Source organism: Anopheles merus, chromosome 3R (assembly GCF_017562075.2).
Source record: "Anopheles merus strain MAF chromosome 3R, AmerM5.1, whole genome shotgun sequence".
Lineage (NCBI taxonomy): Eukaryota > Metazoa > Arthropoda > Insecta > Diptera > Culicidae > Anopheles > Anopheles merus.
Genome location: NC_054084.1, coordinates 18,656,466 through 18,679,371, shown reverse-complemented (window position 1 = coordinate 18,679,371; position 22,906 = coordinate 18,656,466). Strand labels below are relative to the sequence as shown.

At 41.1% G+C, this 22,906-nt stretch overlaps 2 protein-coding genes across 3 annotated transcripts; one reads left to right on the top strand and one right to left on the bottom strand.

The window, feature by feature from the left end:
• Positions 1 to 13,980: 13,980 nt before the first annotated feature.
• Positions 13,981 to 17,500, bottom strand: LOC121597412 (cyclic AMP-dependent transcription factor ATF-6 alpha-like). Its single transcript, XM_041923147.1, has 4 exons — positions 17,328 to 17,500; positions 16,249 to 17,237; positions 16,015 to 16,181; positions 13,981 to 15,953 (listed from the first exon to the last, which is right to left on the bottom strand). Exons 1-4 carry the CDS (start codon positions 17,344 to 17,346, stop codon positions 14,810 to 14,812), a joined length of 2,319 nt encoding a protein of 772 aa, XP_041779081.1. The 5' UTR covers positions 17,347 to 17,500; the 3' UTR covers positions 13,981 to 14,809.
• A 295-nt stretch (positions 17,501 to 17,795) lies between these two features.
• Positions 17,796 to 22,131, top strand: LOC121597116 (stress-activated map kinase-interacting protein 1-like). 2 transcript variants are annotated; one of them, XM_041922654.1, is made up of 2 exons: positions 17,796 to 18,098; positions 18,471 to 22,131. In XM_041922654.1, exons 1-2 carry the CDS (start codon positions 18,055 to 18,057, stop codon positions 20,137 to 20,139), a joined length of 1,713 nt encoding a protein of 570 aa, XP_041778588.1. In that variant the 5' UTR covers positions 17,796 to 18,054; the 3' UTR covers positions 20,140 to 22,131. The 2 variants fall into 2 exon arrangements, with proteins under 2 accessions (XP_041778588.1, XP_041778589.1); XM_041922655.1 differs by having other exon boundaries at positions 17,796 to 18,340.
• Positions 22,132 to 22,906: the final 775 nt, after the last annotated feature.

Here is a 22,906-nt window from a genome sequence, read left to right as displayed (position 1 = left end):
TTGTTGCTTTTTATTTTTTTTAAATAAATGATGTTATAAATCCAACATTGAAGAAATAAAATTAAAATTAAATTAACTGGAAAGGCCTCCATTATTTATATATCAATTTAAACAATTCATGTTAATAATTCACATCACAATTTTCACATCCTACGCTCACATCGAATCATCAAACATTTAAATACAAACATGATGTATAAATTAATGTTTTTTTAAACAACAGTAAAATCAAATGGAATTCCATACTTATATCTCACTAGTCATTCCATGCAATGTTTTGAAAGACTTTGTGTTGTTTGGTTATAATATATTGCTTAATCTTCTGTTTTTATATTAATATTAATTTCGAGATTTATGTACTTCTTCAGAATAAAATTTAACGTTAATAATTTTTACATTTATTTAAAATATTCTAACTTAGTTCGTGTAATTACACAATTTATTATTTATCTACAATTTTTGTTTCAACTAATCATGCAAATTGACCGTTCTTCTGCATGTTTCGACTGCTCAAAAACTTTAAAGAATTTAATTTCAAAAAATTACGCATCAAAATATATTTTCATTCTTTAATTTGGTTCAAGCCATCTCTTCTCTTTCCTACGAACCGCAAATAAACCTGTAACCAATAAACCTTTGTCAATAGAATAAAAACATTTCCTAACAATGCATTGCGCAACGGACCAAACCTTACCACGAGCTTATCCTTATTCAATTAAAAATTTTCTCATCACCTCCGCTGCGTAAAGCATTTCAAAAAGATCTGGAAAAAAACCCTCCACCAAGAAATACTCATCACTCAACGTGCTGCAATGGGTATGAGAGGCTTTCAATTATCAATCCTCCTGGCGCAGTACCGTCTAAACGAGGAGATGGATTGTAAGCACCGAGAAAAGGATGAGCCTGCTCTTTGTCTGCCTCTTTTACTTGCTTCCTTGCCTTTTGCCCAACATTCCTTTGTGATCCTTTTCTCTCGGCACCTTTTTTTCCCTACGCAATGACGTAACGTAACAGCGTATGCGCTTTTTTCCATGAAGGATCCATAATCACCTGACCGTATCCTACCTTAAAGGCTAATAAGGTAAGGATAAATAACATATACCCTGTCGGAACGGCCCGCATAAGGATAGGGGAAAAAAATGCATCAGTGGAAGAAAAAATCATTCCCATGAAATAAACATTCTTCAACTTCTCCTTTTCCTAGAATCCAACGAACGTCCTGTCTCACAAAGCAATGGGTGCATCTTTTGAGTCATCTTCTCTGTTTCTACTCGAGCCGAATGACTCAAGAGTGACCTTCGTACCCACTTTGTGGATTAAACCCTACACCTCAGCGATAGCAACAAAAAACTGCATCGCTTCGATGACCTCCGGAAGCGAACCGGAAACGTGCAAGATTGTCAAAATTATTTTAAAAATGAACATATTTTGGACCAAAAAAAAAGAACCTTAATACTACGTTTAGTCTAACCCCTGTGGGCATCGTAACTCAACAGACGTTTAGGTTTGTTTTTAGCTGTTAGCTTTGCCTCCGAGTTCTTGGGAATGGAAGGGCATTTGTCTGCACGATACCATGCACAGGTGAAGGTCAAGAGGGAACACAAACAGACAAAAAAACGCTAACCACACAAACCACCGCGGATATGATAGGTTTGCTAATGCAGGGTGTCCCTGCCTAATGTCGCGAAGGTAGCATCATTGCACAATGGGCATTTGCCGGGATGAAATTCAAAAAATCAACTTTGTAATAGCGCAATTCCAAATAATAGGTTTTAATACTAAGGGTTAAACTAAGAAAAATACCAAATATGAGCTCTTTATCTTTTCTGGTTCTCTAGAAAAGACCTTTCAAAGTCGAGATTTGTTTAAAAAACGCAGAAAATTTTTCACTTTTTGGAAAATTTTGAACCTTTGTAACTTTTTCAAATATAAACCGATTTTGATAAGTTTAGATATTTTAAAAAGGATATTTAGTCAGCTTTGAAAATCCATTAAAGATTTTGAGTTAAGTTAATTTTATGCAAAAATAAACGATAATAACTGAAGAAACTTGCTAAAAAATTTCATCATTTTAATTTTTGACATGATGCCATTATTGAAGTGGCGTAGAGTGGCGTTGTCTCATATATGTCACATAATAGTGTAATATATATACTATCAATCTGTGAAGAAATATTCTGCGAAAGTTTGCGAACGCGAATTTTATTGAAGTTTTATCACATCAACTTTTTCTAAAAACAGACACATGCGCAACTAGGCGGCTCCATAGGAGCCTAGTGTAGCGTATTTAGTGTATTCTACAAAACTATATTCTACGTGATTTTAATTTCCATTACGAAGCTGTGTATCTTAGTTTCAGCTCATGTACTTATCTAATATGTAAATTTCTATTCTAACCTAACTTTATTATTAAATATAATGAAGCAAATTAGAATCAAATAACTTTTGGTCCTACTCCAGATTATAGACGGATGTAAGGAAAATAATTCTGAAATTATACGAATAACAGGAAAACGTTATGAATGCACCAGCATCTATTGGCGCTTTGGGAGAAGAAACTCCCAAAAGTCATGACAAACTAAATATAAGGATATAGGGGAGTATGCTACAAAGAATATTTTGCAAGAAAGAAAATGCATCCAGAAGGACATTTTGTATAATGAGCTGTATTCCTCTGATTCGTTAACCAATTCAATATCAGTAGCTACACGCACTAAAACAAAGACAGAGTTTAACTTTACTAATGAAGTAAATACTTTGTTTGTAGCTATCGTTGAACTCTGATTTTTTTGGATAGTTGTAAAACCAAGAACATACAATGTTTAGTTTTATTACCCCTTCTGAAGGCAGTACAGGACTTGGAAAAGTATAGGATGAATATTGAAAGACTAACAATATGAGCTGCTTTTCATGACGAATTTGGGAACTACTTTATTTCAATGTACCTGCTCTAGCGAATTATTTAAATGCCTTTATTCATGTCTCTAGAAATATGAACAAGACGTCAGAAGCTTGTAATAGCATCCACCTAAGTTGTGTATGTAAAATTTTAATATTTGTACTACCTGTGAGTAAAAGTGATGAAAATTAGCTACAATTGTTCTATACAAAACAGAAAATATTATCTTATTCAAAATTATTATGTTTTGTTCATATATTATAAAACATTACAGTATATTTTAATATGGTTTATACTATTAGAAACAACAAATACAAGAAAAAAAAACACACAAAATTAATAAAATTAAGCAAAGGTCCCTTAAAACACTATTTTATGTAGCGCCACCTGGTGGTATGGATGCGAACTACATATAAAATGTTATTTACTATCATAACTCTTTACTACAAACGATAAAAACAAACAATTTCTGCAAAAATAATTTTATCCCGAGATTTGTTCTAAACTGCCCATTGTGCATTGGCAGGGAAACGATAAAACGACACACCTCGTTCCTCGTTCCAACCGCGAGCATCGTACAAACTGTTCCTAAGAACGCCTCATGTGGAGAATTCGTCCGTTTTTTTGTCTTTTGTTTGGTTTTGAAAAGAATCCTCACTTCCTTCAAATTTTATTTCCCTGCAGATGGGGCTGGTTTGTTTTTAATAGCACACCGTTCATTCACTCCACCCATCTCACCTCGTTGTTTTATCGCGAAGGGTTGATCTAAACCCATTTCCCTGCTCGCCAAAGGTGCCAACGGCGGAACCATAAAGAAGGAAACGACCGGTGGATGAAATAATACACGACTAGAAAAGAAAAATTAGATGTATATCATCGGCCATTAAAATAATTTGTGACATTTTCTCATATTAACTGGGAGGGAGGATGAAGAAGAAGAAGAAAAAGAAGAAATAACAGAGTCGAATTGGGCAAAAAGCTACAACGCTTTGCCTCGCTCAATCATTATAAGTAATGGGAATTGGCAAACGGCTAGATATTAGCAGCTTATGCTAATGAGCAGGCAGAATGCGCTCTAGAACTAACAAGCTTTGACAAAAGATTGACATCATTCAGTTCGCCATTAGAACAGCCATGATATGGTTTACGAAGCAAAGGAAAAGAATGTTGTGCTCGTAATAAAATTAAAATTCCTATCATAATAGCTCGGCGGAAGGAATTTGATGCTTAAAATAAAAAGAAATGATAAACATGTTGCTTGTTTGTTTTATTAGTTTTAGCAACATTTGTTTGTACTTTTGAAAGTATTTTTAATTTATTGAGAAAATTTGTAATTTCATTTATTTCATTCATCAAACTCTAAATATCCGCCATTAAGGGTTAATAACAAATACTTAAAATAAATTAATAACAATAAAAAAATCTTTTACGATCTAAACTAAGCCTTGCGTAACAAAAAGAAAAAAAAACGGGAAGAGCGCAAAGAGACTATCATAAACTTTAAAAAAGAAGATAGTAAAAGAAAACTATAAAGAAGAATTAGAGGGATTAGAAGAAAGAAGACGGTTACGGAAAGAGTTAATAGAGCAGTCAAAGTCGAAGAGATGCTAAAAGTGGTTAAACAATCTGAAACAGGATAGAAGAGTATCATTAATCATTGGTTCATTATATTAACAATATTGTTTAATTGACCTACTGATTTATAATCGTAATTGTATTAGTTATAATAATATATTTTTTATTATTTTTAATGTAGTCACCAAAGAGGATTTGATCTTTTATCTCGATTTTATGTTAAAATATTGCCACAATTTATTCTGTTCATACAAATCTAAAAAAACAAGTCATGTCATTGTGTCATTATGTCACAATCTTTTCAAATTAAAATGAGAATAACTCGATTTTTGTGTGATAAATATGTTCCAAGCATGAAGTGTATTCCACTTGCATACACAATAAAAGCTAAATAAAAAAACACTTTTGAATCCACCGTTTGTTGATTTGTTGTGAGGCCACCCAAACACCAACTCGCCGTCCTTGAGGTGATTGCATCTCCCGATGAGCTGCACAGAGAAGTGAGTGTAACGCTGAAGAAAGAGAAGACTACCACAACAAAAAGCCAAAGTCACTCATGAATTATGATGTTGGTCTACATTCGATCTGCCTACCGCAGCTGAGACTTTCGAAACGCCAAGCAACAGCGCAGCATCTACATTCGCACCGACGCGCTTGCTACTATTAGTCACCGTTCCGGGGAGGCCACCAACAAGCGTTCGGAAGACGCCTGTACCCGCGCGTTTGTCCTTCCGTGTGCGCACCTTTTAGCGCAAATGTTCGCCCCACAAGTCATTAAATCAGGCAAGCGTATTCAAAAGTTTGCACCAGTTGGCACCGAATGAACTTGCGGCTTTGGGCAGCATTATTAGACGAAGAAACAAAAAAAGGAAGTTTCATTTACGGAAAACAAACAAAAATACCTTCATCAGCAGCCTTTACCCGCAACGGGCGCAACGGGCGTTTGCGTGCGCTGCAACGTGTTTGCTGTCCATCTAACGAAATTGGCAGCGCAAAAACAAAACAACAAACGATGCGTTGCCATCACGGCAGGCTGACAGATCGATGCTAACGATGACAGCGGAAAACGACTACCTCTATTACTGCGCTTCCAGCTTTGATGGATGGATTTGTTTACTTTTGTGAAGTGTACGCGATGTATCGCGGCTAATGGGAGAACCGCCGCTGCACACGTTGCGTCTTTCACGCAAGCACGGTTTGATCACTTTCGTGCGGGCAGAGAAAGGATGGTGTGCAATACGGTAGCGCCACCGGTGTACGCTGGGCACCGGTACACACGCTCATTCGGACAAGGTCAGCGCAGATGGGGAAATTTACTTTTCCAACTGGTGAACTGTTTTGTTGTTTTTTTTATGCTTTTCTATTCCGCGTCTACCGCCAAGGTTGCTTGGGTAAAGGCTAATCTACCTTTCACCAATGCAAGGTAGCGTTGGTAGCCATTAGCTAGGTTTAGAATAATTGAATTACCGCAGTAATTAGCAAACAAAATTATTTGTTCGTCCTTATTTGGATGATTATTATTGCAGTATTATAGCTTGATTTTCTTCAGCGCTTCGTTGTTTGAAATAAGAAAAAATGGATCAGTTTTCAAGAACACATGAATTGAACATGAATGCATCTTTCATGCCTAAGAGGCGAAAGAACTCCGTTGGAGCCAAAGGCTCTCAAAACTATTCAAACAATACCATCTTTCATGCATAGGACCTGAAACATGACATCAACCCTTATCGAATTTATTGACAAATATTGTCAAATCGATACAGATTTCAGAATAAACTACGGAATTGTATTGTAGGTCTGAGATATAGCACCATGCAGCATCCATCTACGCTCTTTATCTTTATCTTTGTGAGCGATCTTTATAGCGGATGCAATAAGCCTATTCAGCCACCAGAGCCTAAGTCTAGAGTGCTTCTTCTTTTCATCCTGACATAGATATAGAGATATGCTGGAGCTCTTTCAAACAAATGGACAACCCCGTTAGCCATCTAGCTTTGTAGTTAAGCTTCTGAGCATTGATCACCATTAGTTCAGTTTTTTTCCTTTTATCTTTTTTATATATTATGTTTTCAATATGTTATATATGTTTTCAAATCGAAAGATCCAAGATCTCAACATTTTATGTCCAATGATCGTTAAATCGTTAAGAAGTTAAGTTAAGATAAGTCTCGTTAGTCATTGCCAACGATCGACTGCTGATGGTACTGAACTCTTAGTAAATGAACGAATACTTTAATGTCGAGGAATTACCATTGTTGTCAGGAATTGTTGTCTATTTGGATTTGATTTTGAACGCTTTTATCACACTTTTATCTTCTTTTTCCAAAGTGCTGACATGTTACACAAACTTTAACTCTTGCACAATCTAAACTATACACTATTACTTCTTCTTCTTGTTTGGCTCAACAACCGATGCCGGTCAAGGCCTGCCAACCCACTTGTGGGGTTGGCTTTCAGTGACTTATTGATTTCCCCCCATAGCAGGATAGTCAGTCCTACGTATGGCGGCACGGTCTATTTGGGGCTTGAACCCATGACGGGCATGTTGTTAAGTCGTACAAGTTGACGACTGTACCATGAGACCGGCATACACTATTACACAACCGCAAAAATCTACCCATCTGCTTCGTTTCTATGAAATGAAATTACAAACAATTTAAACTCCACTTAGAGACCAGGGGCGTACGATGCCCCCATATAAACCCTCTTAAGCACCCAAGCACCTCATCTTCGATCAAACATCATCGTTCAATAAAACGGAACACGTCGAACAGCAGAACCCTCTAACCTTAGCACATTGGCCGGAAAAGGGTCATCGTAGCTCACCTTCCCGTGCACCATCGACTGATGAGAAAAGCAAAACAGACTAGAAGTGGTGGCTGGTGCAGCACAGTATAAATGTTCCAATAACAGCTCAGCAAACGATCAGCTTCCGGCTCGAGTTAATGGAATTCGTGCCCAAGCTACCGGCACAGGTTTGTGCATAGGGTTGGCATCGATGCGTGTATGTGTGTTAATAGTAGAGGGAGGCATCCCCAAAAACCACCAGCAAGTTGGCCTGATTTTGAGTAGTAAACTGTTAGGGGCAATGTATGATGCCATTTCATTAAAAATCGACTTTAACCTGCGGTTTTGGATGAGTATTATGTTATGACCTAAAAATAAATAAGCACATTAATGCCATGATGGAAAAAACAGCTTTACTGGGTAAATATTAATTATCTCATCGAGAGGAAATGGGTGGAAAAATGATATAAATTAAACCAGTTTACGTAATGATCTCTTTAAAAAAATACAACATTACATTACACTGTATTATTCAAAATGAGTCCAAGAACTCTCTAAAGATCACATTAGCTATTATGTCAAGAGGATCATGTACTTGCTACATTAAAAAAAATACAGAACAGATCAATAAAGATCACTGAAAATATCCTCTCAAAAAACATACCCTGCAATCGAACCGAAACCTCATAAGCTTCACCGGGTGACCCATATCGAAATACAATACTTTCCCCCGCTCGCGGGACTGCATAGCGTGACCGGAGGAAGGCAACAGCATCATCAACAAAAAGTAAGTGAGATAATATAACAACAGGAACAAAAGAAACGATCATTTTCGTTGCCCCCATTCACCTCATAAACAAACCGCCTCGAATTATTCGCTGTTGCCGTTTGGCCCGGGCCTACATGGGCCCGCGCGAAGGGTGTTTCGTGTATCGGGGCAAATTGATATATGATCTATTTAAAAGGCCATACACACAAGCCTACACGCACTCCAAGTAAGGGTCATCCCGTGCAAGAAGAAGCAGGTTGTCGTGTTTGAGGATCAATTTAGGCGTGCTTAAACTTTAAAAGATCGTCATTTCGCTCTCCTTTGCACGTAACGATATCGTTGCAATCGGATATTGTAGCTGTGAGCTTGGGAGTGAGTCTTCATTGGCCCGGTTTCTTTTTTTTTTTGCTTTTTGGAGTAGTTTCAATTTCATCAAACCGTGCTGCTGATGCTGCTCTACTACACGGTGGAAAGGGAATTAAAAATCAATCAGCACTCGAGCACTCCAGTAGCGATTGCTGCCGAAACCCTTTCGTGCAAAGAAAGCGAGTCCTTCTGCGTGATCACTTTAAGATCACGTTCGTTCGTGTGTGGTGCGTGTAGCATCGGTAGGTCTCGGTTACCCTCCCGTGTTCCATATTGTTGGTTCGCGAATCGATACCACCGTCGGTAGTGGCGGGTGAGTGATGGTAATTGAGCATAATTATCAGGCACTCCGCGCGGAAACGCAAACGAAACGAACGCACGAAGCGCGTGATGGTGCTGCTGTTAATTGATTCCGAAGCAATTGATCTATGGAACCGGGGCCACTTGGAATGGTGCTGTGGGGATGGAAATTTTGGGATGGAAATAAGGGTAAGGTGAAAGAAATCGGCCATTATTTACGATAGGTTTGTACAAAACCTGAAAAGTGCAGTAAAAAGTTGAATAGTTTCATCAAGGTTCATCATTATATAAAAAGGCTGTTAACAATACACTGTATTGGGGTTGGTTTCAGTGAAAAGTAGTACAAAATTAAGTACACAGCCCGCTCATTTCTTACACGTCCTTATCACTACGCTTGCTAATCATGACACTAAGTGGATTTACTCAACCGCAACTGCGTTGGGATGGACAAATAAACGATAAGCGATTGCATGTCGCACGCATCCATTATTGGACTCATCGTACTTGTACCAGCAAGCAAACGGTACCACACGCACGAAGCAATTGAACTTACGATAATTGAACATAGCCATTGTAGAGATAGGCCACACTAACATTTTAATCTTGTTTGCTTAATTGCATTGTAACTGCATTAATTGCACTGTAACTGAGCAAAGACTTTCCTTATTTCTTATTTGTTTTGTGAGCTTTTTTTATTTGATTGGGGTTTCTAGTTTTGTAATCTTCTAATTCTTCTTCAATTTACTTTTTTATATCACAGATAATTTTTTATAATAATATTCTAATACTGTTACAATGTTTCGACTATTTTAGTGGTAAAATGAAAAAAAGTTAATTACAGCAATTTGTTTTGTACTAAGTACATTAACAAATTAATTAATAGAATAAATAAATTATTTTAAAAATGTAAAACTATCGCCATTTTAATTTTCTTTTAAAATTATGGAAGATAAAAAAATTATTAAAGATGATAAAAAGTAAATAAAATAATCTAAGTGCTTATTAAAAAGGTAAAATAAATAAATTAGAAAACGCAAAACATTTGAACAACAACAAGTTTACTAGAATAAAAATGTAACAATACTTAATGCTGAATTGAATAAAGCTAGACAAAATAATTAAATCAAAAAAACAAATAGAAAATAAATACAACGCTCTAGGTCTTTTCACAACCATTTTCCTGCCACATCTGTCTAGCTTTATGCTAACTTTGACTCCTTCTCTAGCTTCGAACGATGAGATGAATATTAATCTGTCTCGTCCCACACGGCATCCAGAAACCTTTACGAATTCTGAACGCACAAGCTCACAGACATTCCAGGAATGAACGGGATGGGATGGCCCAAGACCCATTCGCTCAACGCCGCCGGTACAGAACGTTCAAGATTTTAAAGATAGAACAACCTAGCGTCCCAACCACACGAGCCACACAGAACGCTGTGGTGGACACTTTTAGAAGGTTGGCTTTATCACCCGCCAGACAGACAGTCCCTCGCTGCTACACTGCTCAAAGATTCCCTCACACGATAGTAAAGGGAATCGAGCGGGGAACCGGATGGCACACAATCGGCCGCGATCGAGAAATGTGTGAGATCAATAAATTTTTAAAATTTACGAGATTTTCTTCCTGCTTTTTGCCCGCAAAGCCGCAGCTTTTCGGGGTAGATCGAATGAATTGCTGCCCCTTCATCGCGATTTCATCCCTTTTTTCGCAAGCCGCTGTTTTCTTTGTGATTCACGCTGGTTTTCCTCCGTTCTCTCGACTTTGGTGTGCCTTATTCCATTTTAATTTTATTACTTTTGGCATCTCCCATTCGAAACCCCCTCCGGTTTTGGCGTTTGGCAAACCCCAGATCTAGCGCATTCTATCTTGCCCCATCTCGCGGCATGATTTCCTGGCCATTTTTAACGATTTTTCTCCAATAAATATCTTCCTTCCATCGTCGTCGATGGTGGTGATTTGCTGGCGAGTGATCGTTGGGAGATAGTGCGTTTGGTTGCTCCCATTTTAATGGGGTGGTTTTTGCTTTTGAACATTGTTATTACGACTGGCGAGGCTGATTGGCGAAGATTGGCAACGCGATGAATGATACAGATGGGTTTTGATAAAATCCATTTAAGGTTTATTACCTTTCAGAGAAGCTTTGGAGCTTATATCGATCGAATAACATCAGCCTATAATTACTTAACAATTCTCTTCTATTTTCTTTGCCAAATTCTATTGTCATAGTTTATAGCAAGCTGTCCCTAAGCTATGAAATGGCCGATTTATCATTAACCTACATCGACGTCCGTAATAAAAACACACACACACGCTTCCCCCCTGTGTCGTAGAACTTACCCATGCTACCAACGACACGGTTATGATCGTAGAACAAGTAGAGCATATTATTCCACCGTTTATGCTACGACCCACCTTCCAGGCAATCTACTGCTTTCCCACTGCCCAGGGAAAGCAGAGGAACCAGTAGCTTCCTTCGCTTGCAGCGAAAGGTTGGCGCTCGAGGTGGCTATAATAAAATAATTACTTCTTGCCATTTTTCCACTCCCGCTAATGGTACACAGATTTCGATGGACGGAGGTTTGATCGTCAGGTCTCGTTACCACGATCACCATTACCATTACCACTCCACTCCGCTGTTGCACTGTGCCGAGGGGCGGTTTTGTAGCTCAATTACCGTCTCGTTAATTTTGTGCCTGGAAGCGACAAAGAGCCGACGTTCGGAAGAATGCCTTCTAGGGGAGCTGGCTTGCTTTGCTCTGCGATCGAGTTGAGAGGAAAATGAGGAAAAGCGATAGATATGCATGCAGCAAAGGAACAACGGACGAGGCTTATGCAACTGTTGCATCTATGTGAGAGTAGTTTGGCGTAGATTCTGCGGCAGGTGTGATTATGTAAATTAAGCTAGATTTAGCTAGCATTTATAACTGTTTATTTCATATTACTAAATCGACTTGCACGCTTGTTTGCTTCGTTACTTCATTATTTAATCCTGCAAATGTTTAATAGTAGCTTTTTATTTTTGTTTAATTAATTCACTTCATTTTGTTTTATTTTGCTTAGTAAATATGAATAATTCCTTTATCACTCACTGTTTTTTAAACATTATTTTTAATATAGCTCTGTAACATGCATACTTATTGTTACATACATTGTTACATTGTTACATACATACTGGTACTTGTTTATCTTATTACTCACACACGCATTGATTGCTTGCTTTCTTACGCGTTTACTTCAATACTTCCTTATTTGTTTAAGTATTTAAATAATTGCTCACTTAAATCTTCTAGTTAAGTTATATTTATTACTTTTGAGAAAGGTTTTTTTCCTTTTTTTCTTACATACTAATTTACTTACTTACTTTTTTACATACATACTTATTTACGTTTTTGCTTATCTTGCTTATCTTCTTATTAACTTACTGACATACTTACTACGCTGTTATTTGACTTACTTAGTCTCTTTCGTTATTTACTTACCTAATTAGTTAACTAGATATTTAGAAATTTCCTTAAGTTTTTGTAACTTTAAGCTTATAATTTATAATTTTAAGAAAACTGATATTCTTACTATCAGTTACTTACTATTATTCCCTTATTTAGTTCTTTAATTACCTGTTTTCATACCTGTTACTATCTATCTGTTTAACTTACTTTTTTTGTTTAATTGATCACGTTGTCGATCACGTTGTCCCTCGTTTACTTACTTGTTTACTTACTTACTTGTTTACTTACTTACTTGTTTACTTACTTACTTGTTTATTTATTTACTTATTAACCTCTTCACTTACTTACTCAATTGTCTCCTTCTTTTCATACTTACCCATCTCCTCGTATTCTTACATAAACCTTATACTATTTTCTGTACCATTCGCGGGACAAATTCACCATGCAAAGACCTCACACAGCGCCCGTTTGCCATTCAGCCACACACACACACTCCTTACGTCAATCAAACCTTTCATTCTTCGTTCGCCTTTCTGCACTATTGTCCCGCATTTGCATGACCGAACAGTTTCCTATCGCTATCAGTGGCGCAACGCGCAATTACGATCGACACATCCATCTCCCTATCTTCACCATTGATCATCAGGCACAGGCACCCAGCACCGGGCGAAACGATACAACCCACTGGCCGGTTATTTTTCCTCGGGATATGGGCACACAAAATGGGTCACACATTCCAAACGGGACTACTCGTTGGGGGATCGCAGAGTCCCAATTCGATCGATAATGCCGAAATGTGATTCTTACCGCGCCCGGTTCGGGCCTGGTGCAATCGCTCCACTGTGTGGTTTACACCCGCAGTGCACGGCATGAATTTACAGCCCATATCCCCCTCCCCCCTCAATCGCGCTCGAGAACATGGCAGCCCTCGGAGCGCTGCTAATTCGACCCAACATATGGGGCAAACAAATGGGCGTTAACAAAAATCAAAGTTGATCATAAATTCCCGAACACCTTCAAAATCCCTTCACAGCCCCTTGGATCGAGGAGGGCCACCCTGTACGATGCTGTCGGTGGGTGGCCGCCAGATAATATCGATGGCGCCCGGATCGAAATTAATTAACCATCTTTACGGATTACGGGTCTCCCTCGCTGGTCGGACCCTCTGTTTGCCATTACCATTTTTGGGTTTTGCTACTGCCCTTCAAACTGCGTCGATCGAGGGAAAAACAGAGCTGCACTAGCTACCACCTGTATGCAGCCCTCACCTGCATGCGCGCTTGTCAAGTGGAGCATTGATTATGATACACGGTTGTGCGGGGAAGGTCTCGGTCGGTGGCGTTTAACCCGATTAGCTGACCGCTACTTGGTGCTGGAAAGTCGGCAGAAAAGACCGAAAATTAGGCGTTGGGTAGTTTGTTTCGTTTTGGGTTGACCTTCATTTTGGGGGTTTTATCTGCCGGTGGCGGAGTTTGATAGTAGAGCTAAGCTACCAACACCATATGGTAATCCTGCAGCGCTGAGCAGACGAAAGTAATGCCGAAATGATATTGCTGAAGAATGGGATCAATGATCGTAATCATCTTAACGGTTCGATTAATAGAAATTAGCCATCTCCCAAACGACCGCTCTGCTCTTCTGCAGCATTATAGAGTTGATAGTAATCGTAAAAATCAAGCAAAGGCAGGAAAACCGTCATTTACATTTAGCTGTTGGCAAGTAAGGAAACCCGAGGTCAAACCATACTGTTCTGATATTTGTAACGCACCGAAAAAGGGGAATGTTGTCTTTCATTTTGTGTGTATTGAAATTAAAACAGTCAGTTTTGCAGTTTTTTTTTATAATTCCAATCAAAGTGTTTAGTAGTTCCAAAACGTTTGTGAAAAAATAACACATCCAATTCACACGTACAATACAGCAATGCAATGCTAATTCTAACACACAATAATCCTGTCCTTTTGTTCCATTCTTGTTCCATTACGATCAACAAAATCAGTCTACGTTTACTTTATGCCAAAATAATGAAATTGTTCTGTACTCTGTCGTTATCTGTTACAGGGCATGTGAATGCCCTAAAATTAAACTAAAAAAAAACAATTAACCTTAGCTCTGATTGCACCCCCAGTCATGAACGATTTGTTCTATCTACCTTTTGCTGCCTTACGCTGCTTGCGTATGCTTCCTTACATTAAGTATTGCAATTTTAACCATTATGGCCGTTATTCTATTTTCCTTTCTTCAATCATTACGAGTTACTTTGATCTTTTGTTCAGAAAAATTGTATAAATCAAACTGAAAAGGGTAAAGAAAACTGCACGAAAGCTGCAGTTGTTGCTATTAGAACAATGTGGAATGGATAGAAACTAAGCTAAAATTAATGTAACAATTTACACTCGCATCTACAACATCAACAATCATTTGTGCAATGATGGTGCTTCAAAATTAACGGAAAAAACTAGTGCTCTAACGATCGGTAAGTTAAGCCGGTGTTAATTTTGTAGGATAAAAAAACCATTCAGTTTCATAATAGCTCCTGTTTTGTTGTGAGATCAACAGCAATAACTTACTAAAAACAAATAATAAAACCAACGCACGATCACCATAAATGCTTGTTCTGGTTGTCTGTCTGTCTCTCTATCTGCCAACACCGCGCAATCAATCCCTCAATTAACGTGATGTTCGCTCTTCAGGTGCTCGTTCATACGCTCCACAAAGAACGGTCGGCTGGGAATATGCTGATGCTGAACAGTGTCCCGCTTGGGGTGCATTTCCTCCACCGTATCAGCGACATGTGTCGCAGCGGACGAATTACTGCTCCGCGCCAATCGGCTGCCTCGTGTCGTTCCGCTACCGTTGGCCCTTCGGTTCGTTTGCCCACCGGCAGTTGTCGCATTGCGTCCACCATAGCCGCCCGTTGCACCCTTAGCACCCGGTTCACCACCCTGCCCCGGTCGTAAATCACCGGGGATTGTTTTTTCGCGTATCTGAATCACGGACGTGTTCATTACCTCGCAGTCGATCTGCATGAGCGTTATCTTGTTTGAGCGATCCGTCCCGTTGGCCATCGGCGAGCCGGGTGTCGTCACGGTCGGTAGCATTAGTGACATGCGTGGCCGGCTGGTTTTATTGTACGCCAGGGCGGGCAGCAGCAAATGCTCCTCGCTGAACGAAACCAAATAAAACGTATCATCTCGGCGACCAATTTCCTCGAAAAATTCCGCATATGTCACATGCACGCGTGGATAGTACAGATCAAGATCGTGCTGGGAAGGTATTTTCCCTCGGTATGTAACAGCGGTATCGCGCTGACCAGCAGCAACTGCAGCTGACTTTCGTTGCCGATTGCGTCCCAGTTTCTTCCCACCGTTTAGGGCTAGCTTTTGCTGCCGCCGTTCGTACGTCTTCATCTGCATACTAATGTCCTTCATGTGTTGGTAGATTGAATCGATCGTATCCTTCAGGCGAAACATCTTATCAAACGTGTCGATGCTGACGTCTGCCTGGCCTTTGCCGTCGGTAAGGTTTTTGTACCCGTTCTCTCCAATCCATCGGCGAAGTTCGCTCGCTAGGCGTATGTTTTCCGTTTGATTCACGTAAAACGGACAGTCGGATGATGGTAGCGTTTCGATTCGGTCTTCTTTGGTCAGTTCATCGATCGCGGTGAGGTTCAAGCGGAAGGGCTTGGTTCGTTCGCGCTGCTTAGTACCATTCGAGTCATTCATCCACAGCAGGCCACGGGAATGAAATTCTTCGGCCCTGTGGGGAACTGTGTCTAATTCTAGATGATCATTGTTGGTGAAAAGATTGCTAAAAAGATAGATAAACCATTTAGCAACTTTTTTTTATTATAAAAGTTGAATCAACCTACCCAATAGGATAAAAATTAATCGACACCATAAACAACATGGCCAGCACAATCGCAGCATTTTTGCGAGCTGTTGGCGTAACTTGTTTTGCTGCCGCTTGTCCCACCAGCAGGGTATTGGCTGCACAAGTGCAACGCATTTTTAACCTTTCCAGCAGGTTTGCGTTTTCCTACAGAAAGATAATTTCGAAAGCGTTAGGTAAATGACTAAATACACCGTTTTCGTTCAATACATACCATCCTTAGCAGGTTGTTCTCTTTCGACAGCACATCCAAACGCTCCTCAAGTGAGGTCACATACTCTTTCTTCTTCTGCCGCGATTCGAGAGCCGATTGACGATTTTTTATCATACGCTGATGCTTTTTAAGCAGCCTTTCGTCAAACGTTCGTTCCGATAGGCTGTTTCCGGCTGCCAGCATCATCGGTACGGTTAGCGGACTAACTGGCGATGAGATTGGTTCTTGTTTGATAGCAGCCGGTGGTTTAATTTCACATTTCAAATCAACCCCCATCGACGGTGTTGCCGGTTTTGGTAATACAAAGGGTTTCTCCTGCTTCGGCGTTTCCACCGCTGGTGTAGCACGGGGAATCGTTTTCACTGCCGATGCAATGGGCAGCTTGTTGGTTGGTGTGGCCTTTAATATAATCGTGTTATTCGTTGGCTGGCGTTGCATGTTGGCCAGCAGAGCGCGATAGTCTTTCGCTGACAGGACGATCGTTTTCTTGGTGATTGTTTTCGTCACGTTCGAGAGGGAATTAGCATTCTTAGGAACGATTTTTAGTTGTCGCAGCTCCGTAACAGGCTTCATCGTGCCCGTTCCATCTGCCGGGCTGGCCGGTGTTTGCGGTGAGATTGGCGGACTGTCCAAATGCATTGGCACGACGTGGCAGCCATCGAAGCCACCTGAAGACGGTACCGAATCGTAGCTCTGCTGGCTATCGGACGGCGAAGGTGTGTCTCGATTGGATGGTGAATGTAACGAGTCGTACGAAACATCGTTCAGAAAGTCGTCGGGATTGATCATTCCCGCACCATAGTTGTGGTTGTCCAATTCATCCAATGCGCACTCGTTCACCGTGTTCCAGGTGGTGGTCGATGGGTGTGTTTGCGGGATAGCGTTGGCACTCGAGGTAAAATCACTAAAACCCGCACAGAGCGGAACACTATCGAACATTGCGGGAGATAGGTAATCATCTTCCAGCGAAAGATCAAGCACATCACGCCCTGTAAATAATGAAATCGAAAGTGAAAATTGGGAACGAAACTTCGGGAAGCGAAGGAAGCGAATCGCGGTAGAAACAACACAAATCGTACCTCCAAACGGTGCCTCCATTGTTCGAATGAATGATTGTCCTAATCACAGCAGTTCCGGGGGATTGTCTTCATCTAAATGCGTAAATTGCTTGCTAAAACACTGGCCTGACTGATTTGTGTACGGTTTTGGAGATTTTCGTCGGCATTTGATGAGTTTGCTTTTGCGTGTTGTTGTTTTCTTCTGATAGTACGCCTTGTGAACCAATGTCAATCAGTGTGCTGTTGTAAGGTTCTGCACGAAATAGGTTGCTGATAAATTTGAAATATTTATTACAATATGAATTGAACAAGTTGTTTCAACGTGTCTTTATCCATGTGTTAAATAATCGATTTTGTTTTATTTACTGTTTAATTACATCGGTTTTGTTGAATTCCATTTTAAAATTTCCCTCTTCGGCTCGAATCACGCGACGAGAAAAAAAGCACACAAATCTGCTCGAATGCTCTCTGTCAAACGTCAAACTTACCAAACATGGTGGTCAATGTTGTTTTTTAGCGCTGGCTGTTTCGGCATCACTAGTTCGGTGTAATTTTACGCATTTTTTACTGCATCTCGTCCATTCTTCCCATTCTACAGTGTTCTGCTGCTCTGCCCTGGGTGTTTTTGTCGCATTGTTCACTGCAATATACAGTCATGGCTAAGCCACGGCAAAAACAATCCCCTTGGTCTTACGCCTTCTGCCCGGGGGAAGATGCCTAAGCGCAGGATGGCGACGATGCGTGGGGAATGTTGGATCGTGCAGTTCCTACCAGTGCGAAAGTTGTTTCTGGGTTTGTATTGCGTGCACTAAATACCATCCTTCAACCGGCTCCGCCACCACCATCAACGGTCAGCAGCACCACCCTATCAAAATTGGAAATGAGAGCACCACGATGAGGGCTAAACTTAGATAATCACGGAAGACGGTGCGTCGTCGCGATCGCAGTGTCTTCTTCACCTTTGTGCTTCCACCGTGCGTGTGGTGCACGAGCAAGAAAACTAACCAACCCAAGAATCATTATTGGCTGAAAAGGTAGGCGCCGTGGTGCGGCTTACTGCCGCCGGCCGTTGATAGTGGTCCCAGGCTCTTGCATCCCCGCACGTGCACGTGTTGCGCTGTTTGCAGCCAGTAACGTAGTTCGCCTCGTTCCATTTTTTTCTAGCATGGCGACGTACAACAATGCCCACTGGTTGCTGTCGCACATCCGGAACTCCTTCATCTCCACCGACGATACGGGCGTCAGCGAAACGGTGATGGTGATGGAGGACATCCCGCTGCAGCTGGCGAAACGGTTTCGGGAATCGCAAGCACGCGTGGCGGAAACGACAAACCAACCCCAGTCCCAGCCAGAAACGACCGCGCCAGATGAAGACAGCGATGGGCCCGGCATCGATCCAATCAAGCAACAAATGCAGGCCCGGTTCGGAGTGGATTATGAGTACTTCTTTTCCTACCCCGGGCTGGACGATACGGATGAGGAGGATGCCGACACACTGTCCCAATCGTACGAAATACAGATGGACCAGGAGAGTGGGTTTCACCGGCAGCGATCGAACACGGCCCAGAAGCTGGAAAAGCTCGAAATTGCACGACGCAAAGCGTCACAGATACGAAGTGTAAAGCTGGACGACAGCTCCGTGCTGCAGCCGGAAGAGGAGGAGGATGAAATCAGCCTATTGTTTAGCCGGCGGGTCTCGCTGCCAAGCGAATCGCCACGAAAGCGACTAAGCTCGACGCTCAGCGAACAGTTGAGCACGTTGCCCGCGCTGCCGCAGAACCAATTTCTCGAGTACGCCAAGTTCGACGGCACGGGCCACATCGAGGTGCCGGTGCGCACGTTCAAAGTATTCGTTCCCGCTCTTCCGGAAGAGCAGCGTGCCTTTCCGTTGCCGGTCTGCGTACTAGCCACTGCCAAGATACAGGAGTTTATAGGGCTGATTTGCTACAAGTGTACGATCGCGAACCCGGCCGTAGAGTTGCGCCCCGTACGTCACTACGGCCTGTACATGACGGAGGAAGACGGTGAGCTGGATTTGGATTTCCCGCCGCTAGATGTGAACGAACCGTGCTCGAAGTTTCGTTTCACGCATCTCGTTATGGCCGAACGGCGGCTGTCGAGCAGTGCAAGCCATCAGCCGCTGCCCACCACCTCTAGCGGACAGTCGCTTCGATTTGAAGCATTTAGTACGGAGCGCAGCACGAGTCTAACTACTCCCACCTCGGCCACGGCCCCGAACGCCACCACAACGGCACCGTTAACGAAACCGATCAAGCAACAGCCGGAACAGGCAGGTGGAACCGGTTCGAGTACACAGAAATCGGAACCACCCGAATCGATGACCACTTCGCAGCGCATTAGCAACCAGCAGAAAGAAGATCTTGATCGGATCAAAGGGCACACGTCTAAAATTGAGGCCCCCCTCTACCGTACGTTTCAGGTGCAAATCCTCCACAAATCACGCCTCAAGACCGAGGTGCAGCTGGGCATCTCGGGCGATCGGTTCGAAATTGATCCCATACCGAACAATCCGGGCAAGTTCTGGAACCGCCAAAAGCCGGCCTGCCACACGATGGACTCCGTAGCCGCCTGTACCATCGTGGAGCGGAAACACTCGAAGGCGGTGCTGCGGTTGGTGTACTGTACCGGCAATGTCGTGAGCGGTGAGGCCGACGGACCGGTAAGTTTTAAGCACTACGATATCGAAGCGACGCCCGATGCGGCCGAACAGATCGTGGAGAAGGTGAACAACATTCTCGAGGTTCGGCTGAGCCCGATCCGGCGCGAGTACATGCGAAGGCGGGGCAAATTAAAACCACCCTCCAGTGCGTAGCCCATCGAGCAGCCTGTAGGATAAGAGACGAGCAGAGAAACCGCGAAAGAGCAAGAAGAGAAGGAATCATATACTAACACTAACTGCCATTTTATGTGCGTGCTTTACGCACCACACAATATTCATTTCATTCGCGTTTACGGAAGAAGCACAGAGAGAGAGAGAGAAAGAGGAAGCTATTTATTTTATCCATTCCCACCCAGACGAAGAGTCGATCGATCGATCGGATCGGGCATGATCATGAAACCGAAGAAATTGCTCACCTATCTATCCTACGAGACACCTAACGCTTGCTTTACAGACAGCGTAAAAACGACAAAAAAGTAAACCCCTCTTATGTAGTACGTACGGAATATATGATCATACAAGCTTTAATATTTATTTTCCACAACAGTCCAAAATGCCCCTCCAGCAGCACTTTCCTAATCGCACTTTCCTCTTTTCAAACCACGCAACGTGTAAAATAAGCTCCGGGCCTCGTAGGATGATGGGTACGCACGAGCTCACTGTCGAATTCATTTTTAAACTAACTTTTATGCTTACTCTGTCACTAGAATGGTCGTTCCTCTGTTTCACGACCATGCCCAACCGATCGATTATCCTTCATATACAGTCATATACACCCCAAACAAATGCCAACAAAGACTCAATAGACTTTACTTGCAAAAATATCAATATAATAGCCAATTCACAGCCAGTGTTTCGCCAATGGCAAACACGTTCAAAATAACTTTAACTAAAACAAAAAAACAGTCGTGTACAGCAGCAACAAGCCAGTGGAATAAGGATAGTGCAATTTAGATTTCCTTTCTTGTTCGCAGATAGGAGGGTTTTTTTTATATTGATATACATTATATGAAACACACGTTTTGCGTACAATCAATAGAAACGACATAAATGCAAAAAATAATATTACAATCTCCAACCTAGTTTCGTTAGATACGGGAGAAGCATTTAAAAAAAAGTCATAACAGTTCTAAAGAACATACTACATGCAAACCGGGAAAATTGTGTTCAGCAACATGTAACCGATGCGCGCGATCGCTACGTCGCTTGCGCAACTGAAGACAGGTTCTTGCGGGGAAGTTATGCGCAGGAAGAAGGGCCGCCATGGAAGCCGATTTTTTTTCTGTTTTTCCTCTAATTTTATACTATAAGTTAAGCAACAGGCAAGGAAGAGATAATATATATACATGTAAATGTGAAACGATGTGTTCCTTTAGCAGTTAGCGAGAATAGTTAAGCAGGGCGTTAATGAGCAACAGGCTGGTTCATGATGCACCGTGCCGCTTCTACGTAGTGTGTGCTACCCTATCCATCAGCCGGTCCTATTTATCGATCCTTAGTTTTGTATTTAAGTAAGCTTATCGCTAGCACACTGTCCATTGACACTGGACGTGTGGTGTTCAGATTTAACATATGTTCCTCGACTATCATCCGGTTCGACTAGCCGCGTGTTGCGTGCGTCGGTCATCTTTTAACCAGGCAGGAAGATAATTACGGAATAATACGCTTAAGAGATATGAGATGTATTTTGCGTTGCGTTTATTTTTTCGATCGAAACTCAATCCAGCTAGCACACCGCAACCCCTGCAAGTGTAAAGGAGAACATATCAGGTACGATAAGATGTGTTCGTGCGCAGCAGTTTGCCTGATATGTGGAGGAAAGATAATCCTAATAATAATGCACTTTGTGCAAGACCTACAAGTACCAGTTCGGGAATGTTCTCTCATTGTTTTCCTCTTATTGTATGTGTACAGGGGTGTTACAGGCAGGAAAGGGAGCGCAAAAGTAAGGACACACATGGAGCCGGTTGTTGCTCTGCAAAAGCAATCGATTCGAAGGTCCTAGCTGGAAGGCTACGAGCCGCTGTACTCCGTTGGGATGAGTGTGTTCAAGAATAGGGATTACAATCAGCTAGTAAGAAAGGTATTGTGTAACAGTGTGGCAGGTGTTAAACTATAAATATTATAAAACTTCCTTTAACGAGATGCCGTTTGTCTCCCGTTCTGCGAGATTTGTACTTGTACTGTTAACATCCGAATCAGATTTGTGCGGCAATGTTTCTTGAATATTAATTTATATTACTTTATTTTTTAATATTACTTTTACAGCTACTTTTCAAGACCCTTACATTATTGTTACATTATTTTACTGTGTATTTTTGTTAGCTTGCGTATTTATGAGCTAAGTTGTACGCAGCGCATGTTGACAGTGTGTGTAAACCGTACCTTTGCTGTTGGGTTCATAGGGACTATGGAATCTTTTAGTATCATACAAATGTAAATATTGTGAACAAAAAAAGGTAAAACAAAACATATCTTACATTTTGCATAAATTACTAATTCGAATGATTGTTTCCATTAGACACATAAATGATTCACACATAATCTTTACAAAAAAAATATGAGTCTGTAGATATAAGCAAATTGGTTGCCGGACCACGTTTTTAATGGGGAAATGCTTCATAATTGTTAGTAAATAATCGATTTAATATTTTAATATGTACTTACATGATTAATATTGTTAATATGTTAAATATCGCAGTGACTGACATTTGAAGATATTTGTGACTCAGTGTAAAATAGAAGAGTTGAAGGCAATTTGGTGAATCTAACTATATCAATTGTAAAACATTATTCTTATAAAAATTAAATGAAAAATGCGTGAAATATTTTTGAAGTTCACAAAACGCAAAAATCATTTGAACAAGATTAAATTAAACATACATTTTTATTAGTAGATTTTTCTTCTTATATCTGAAAG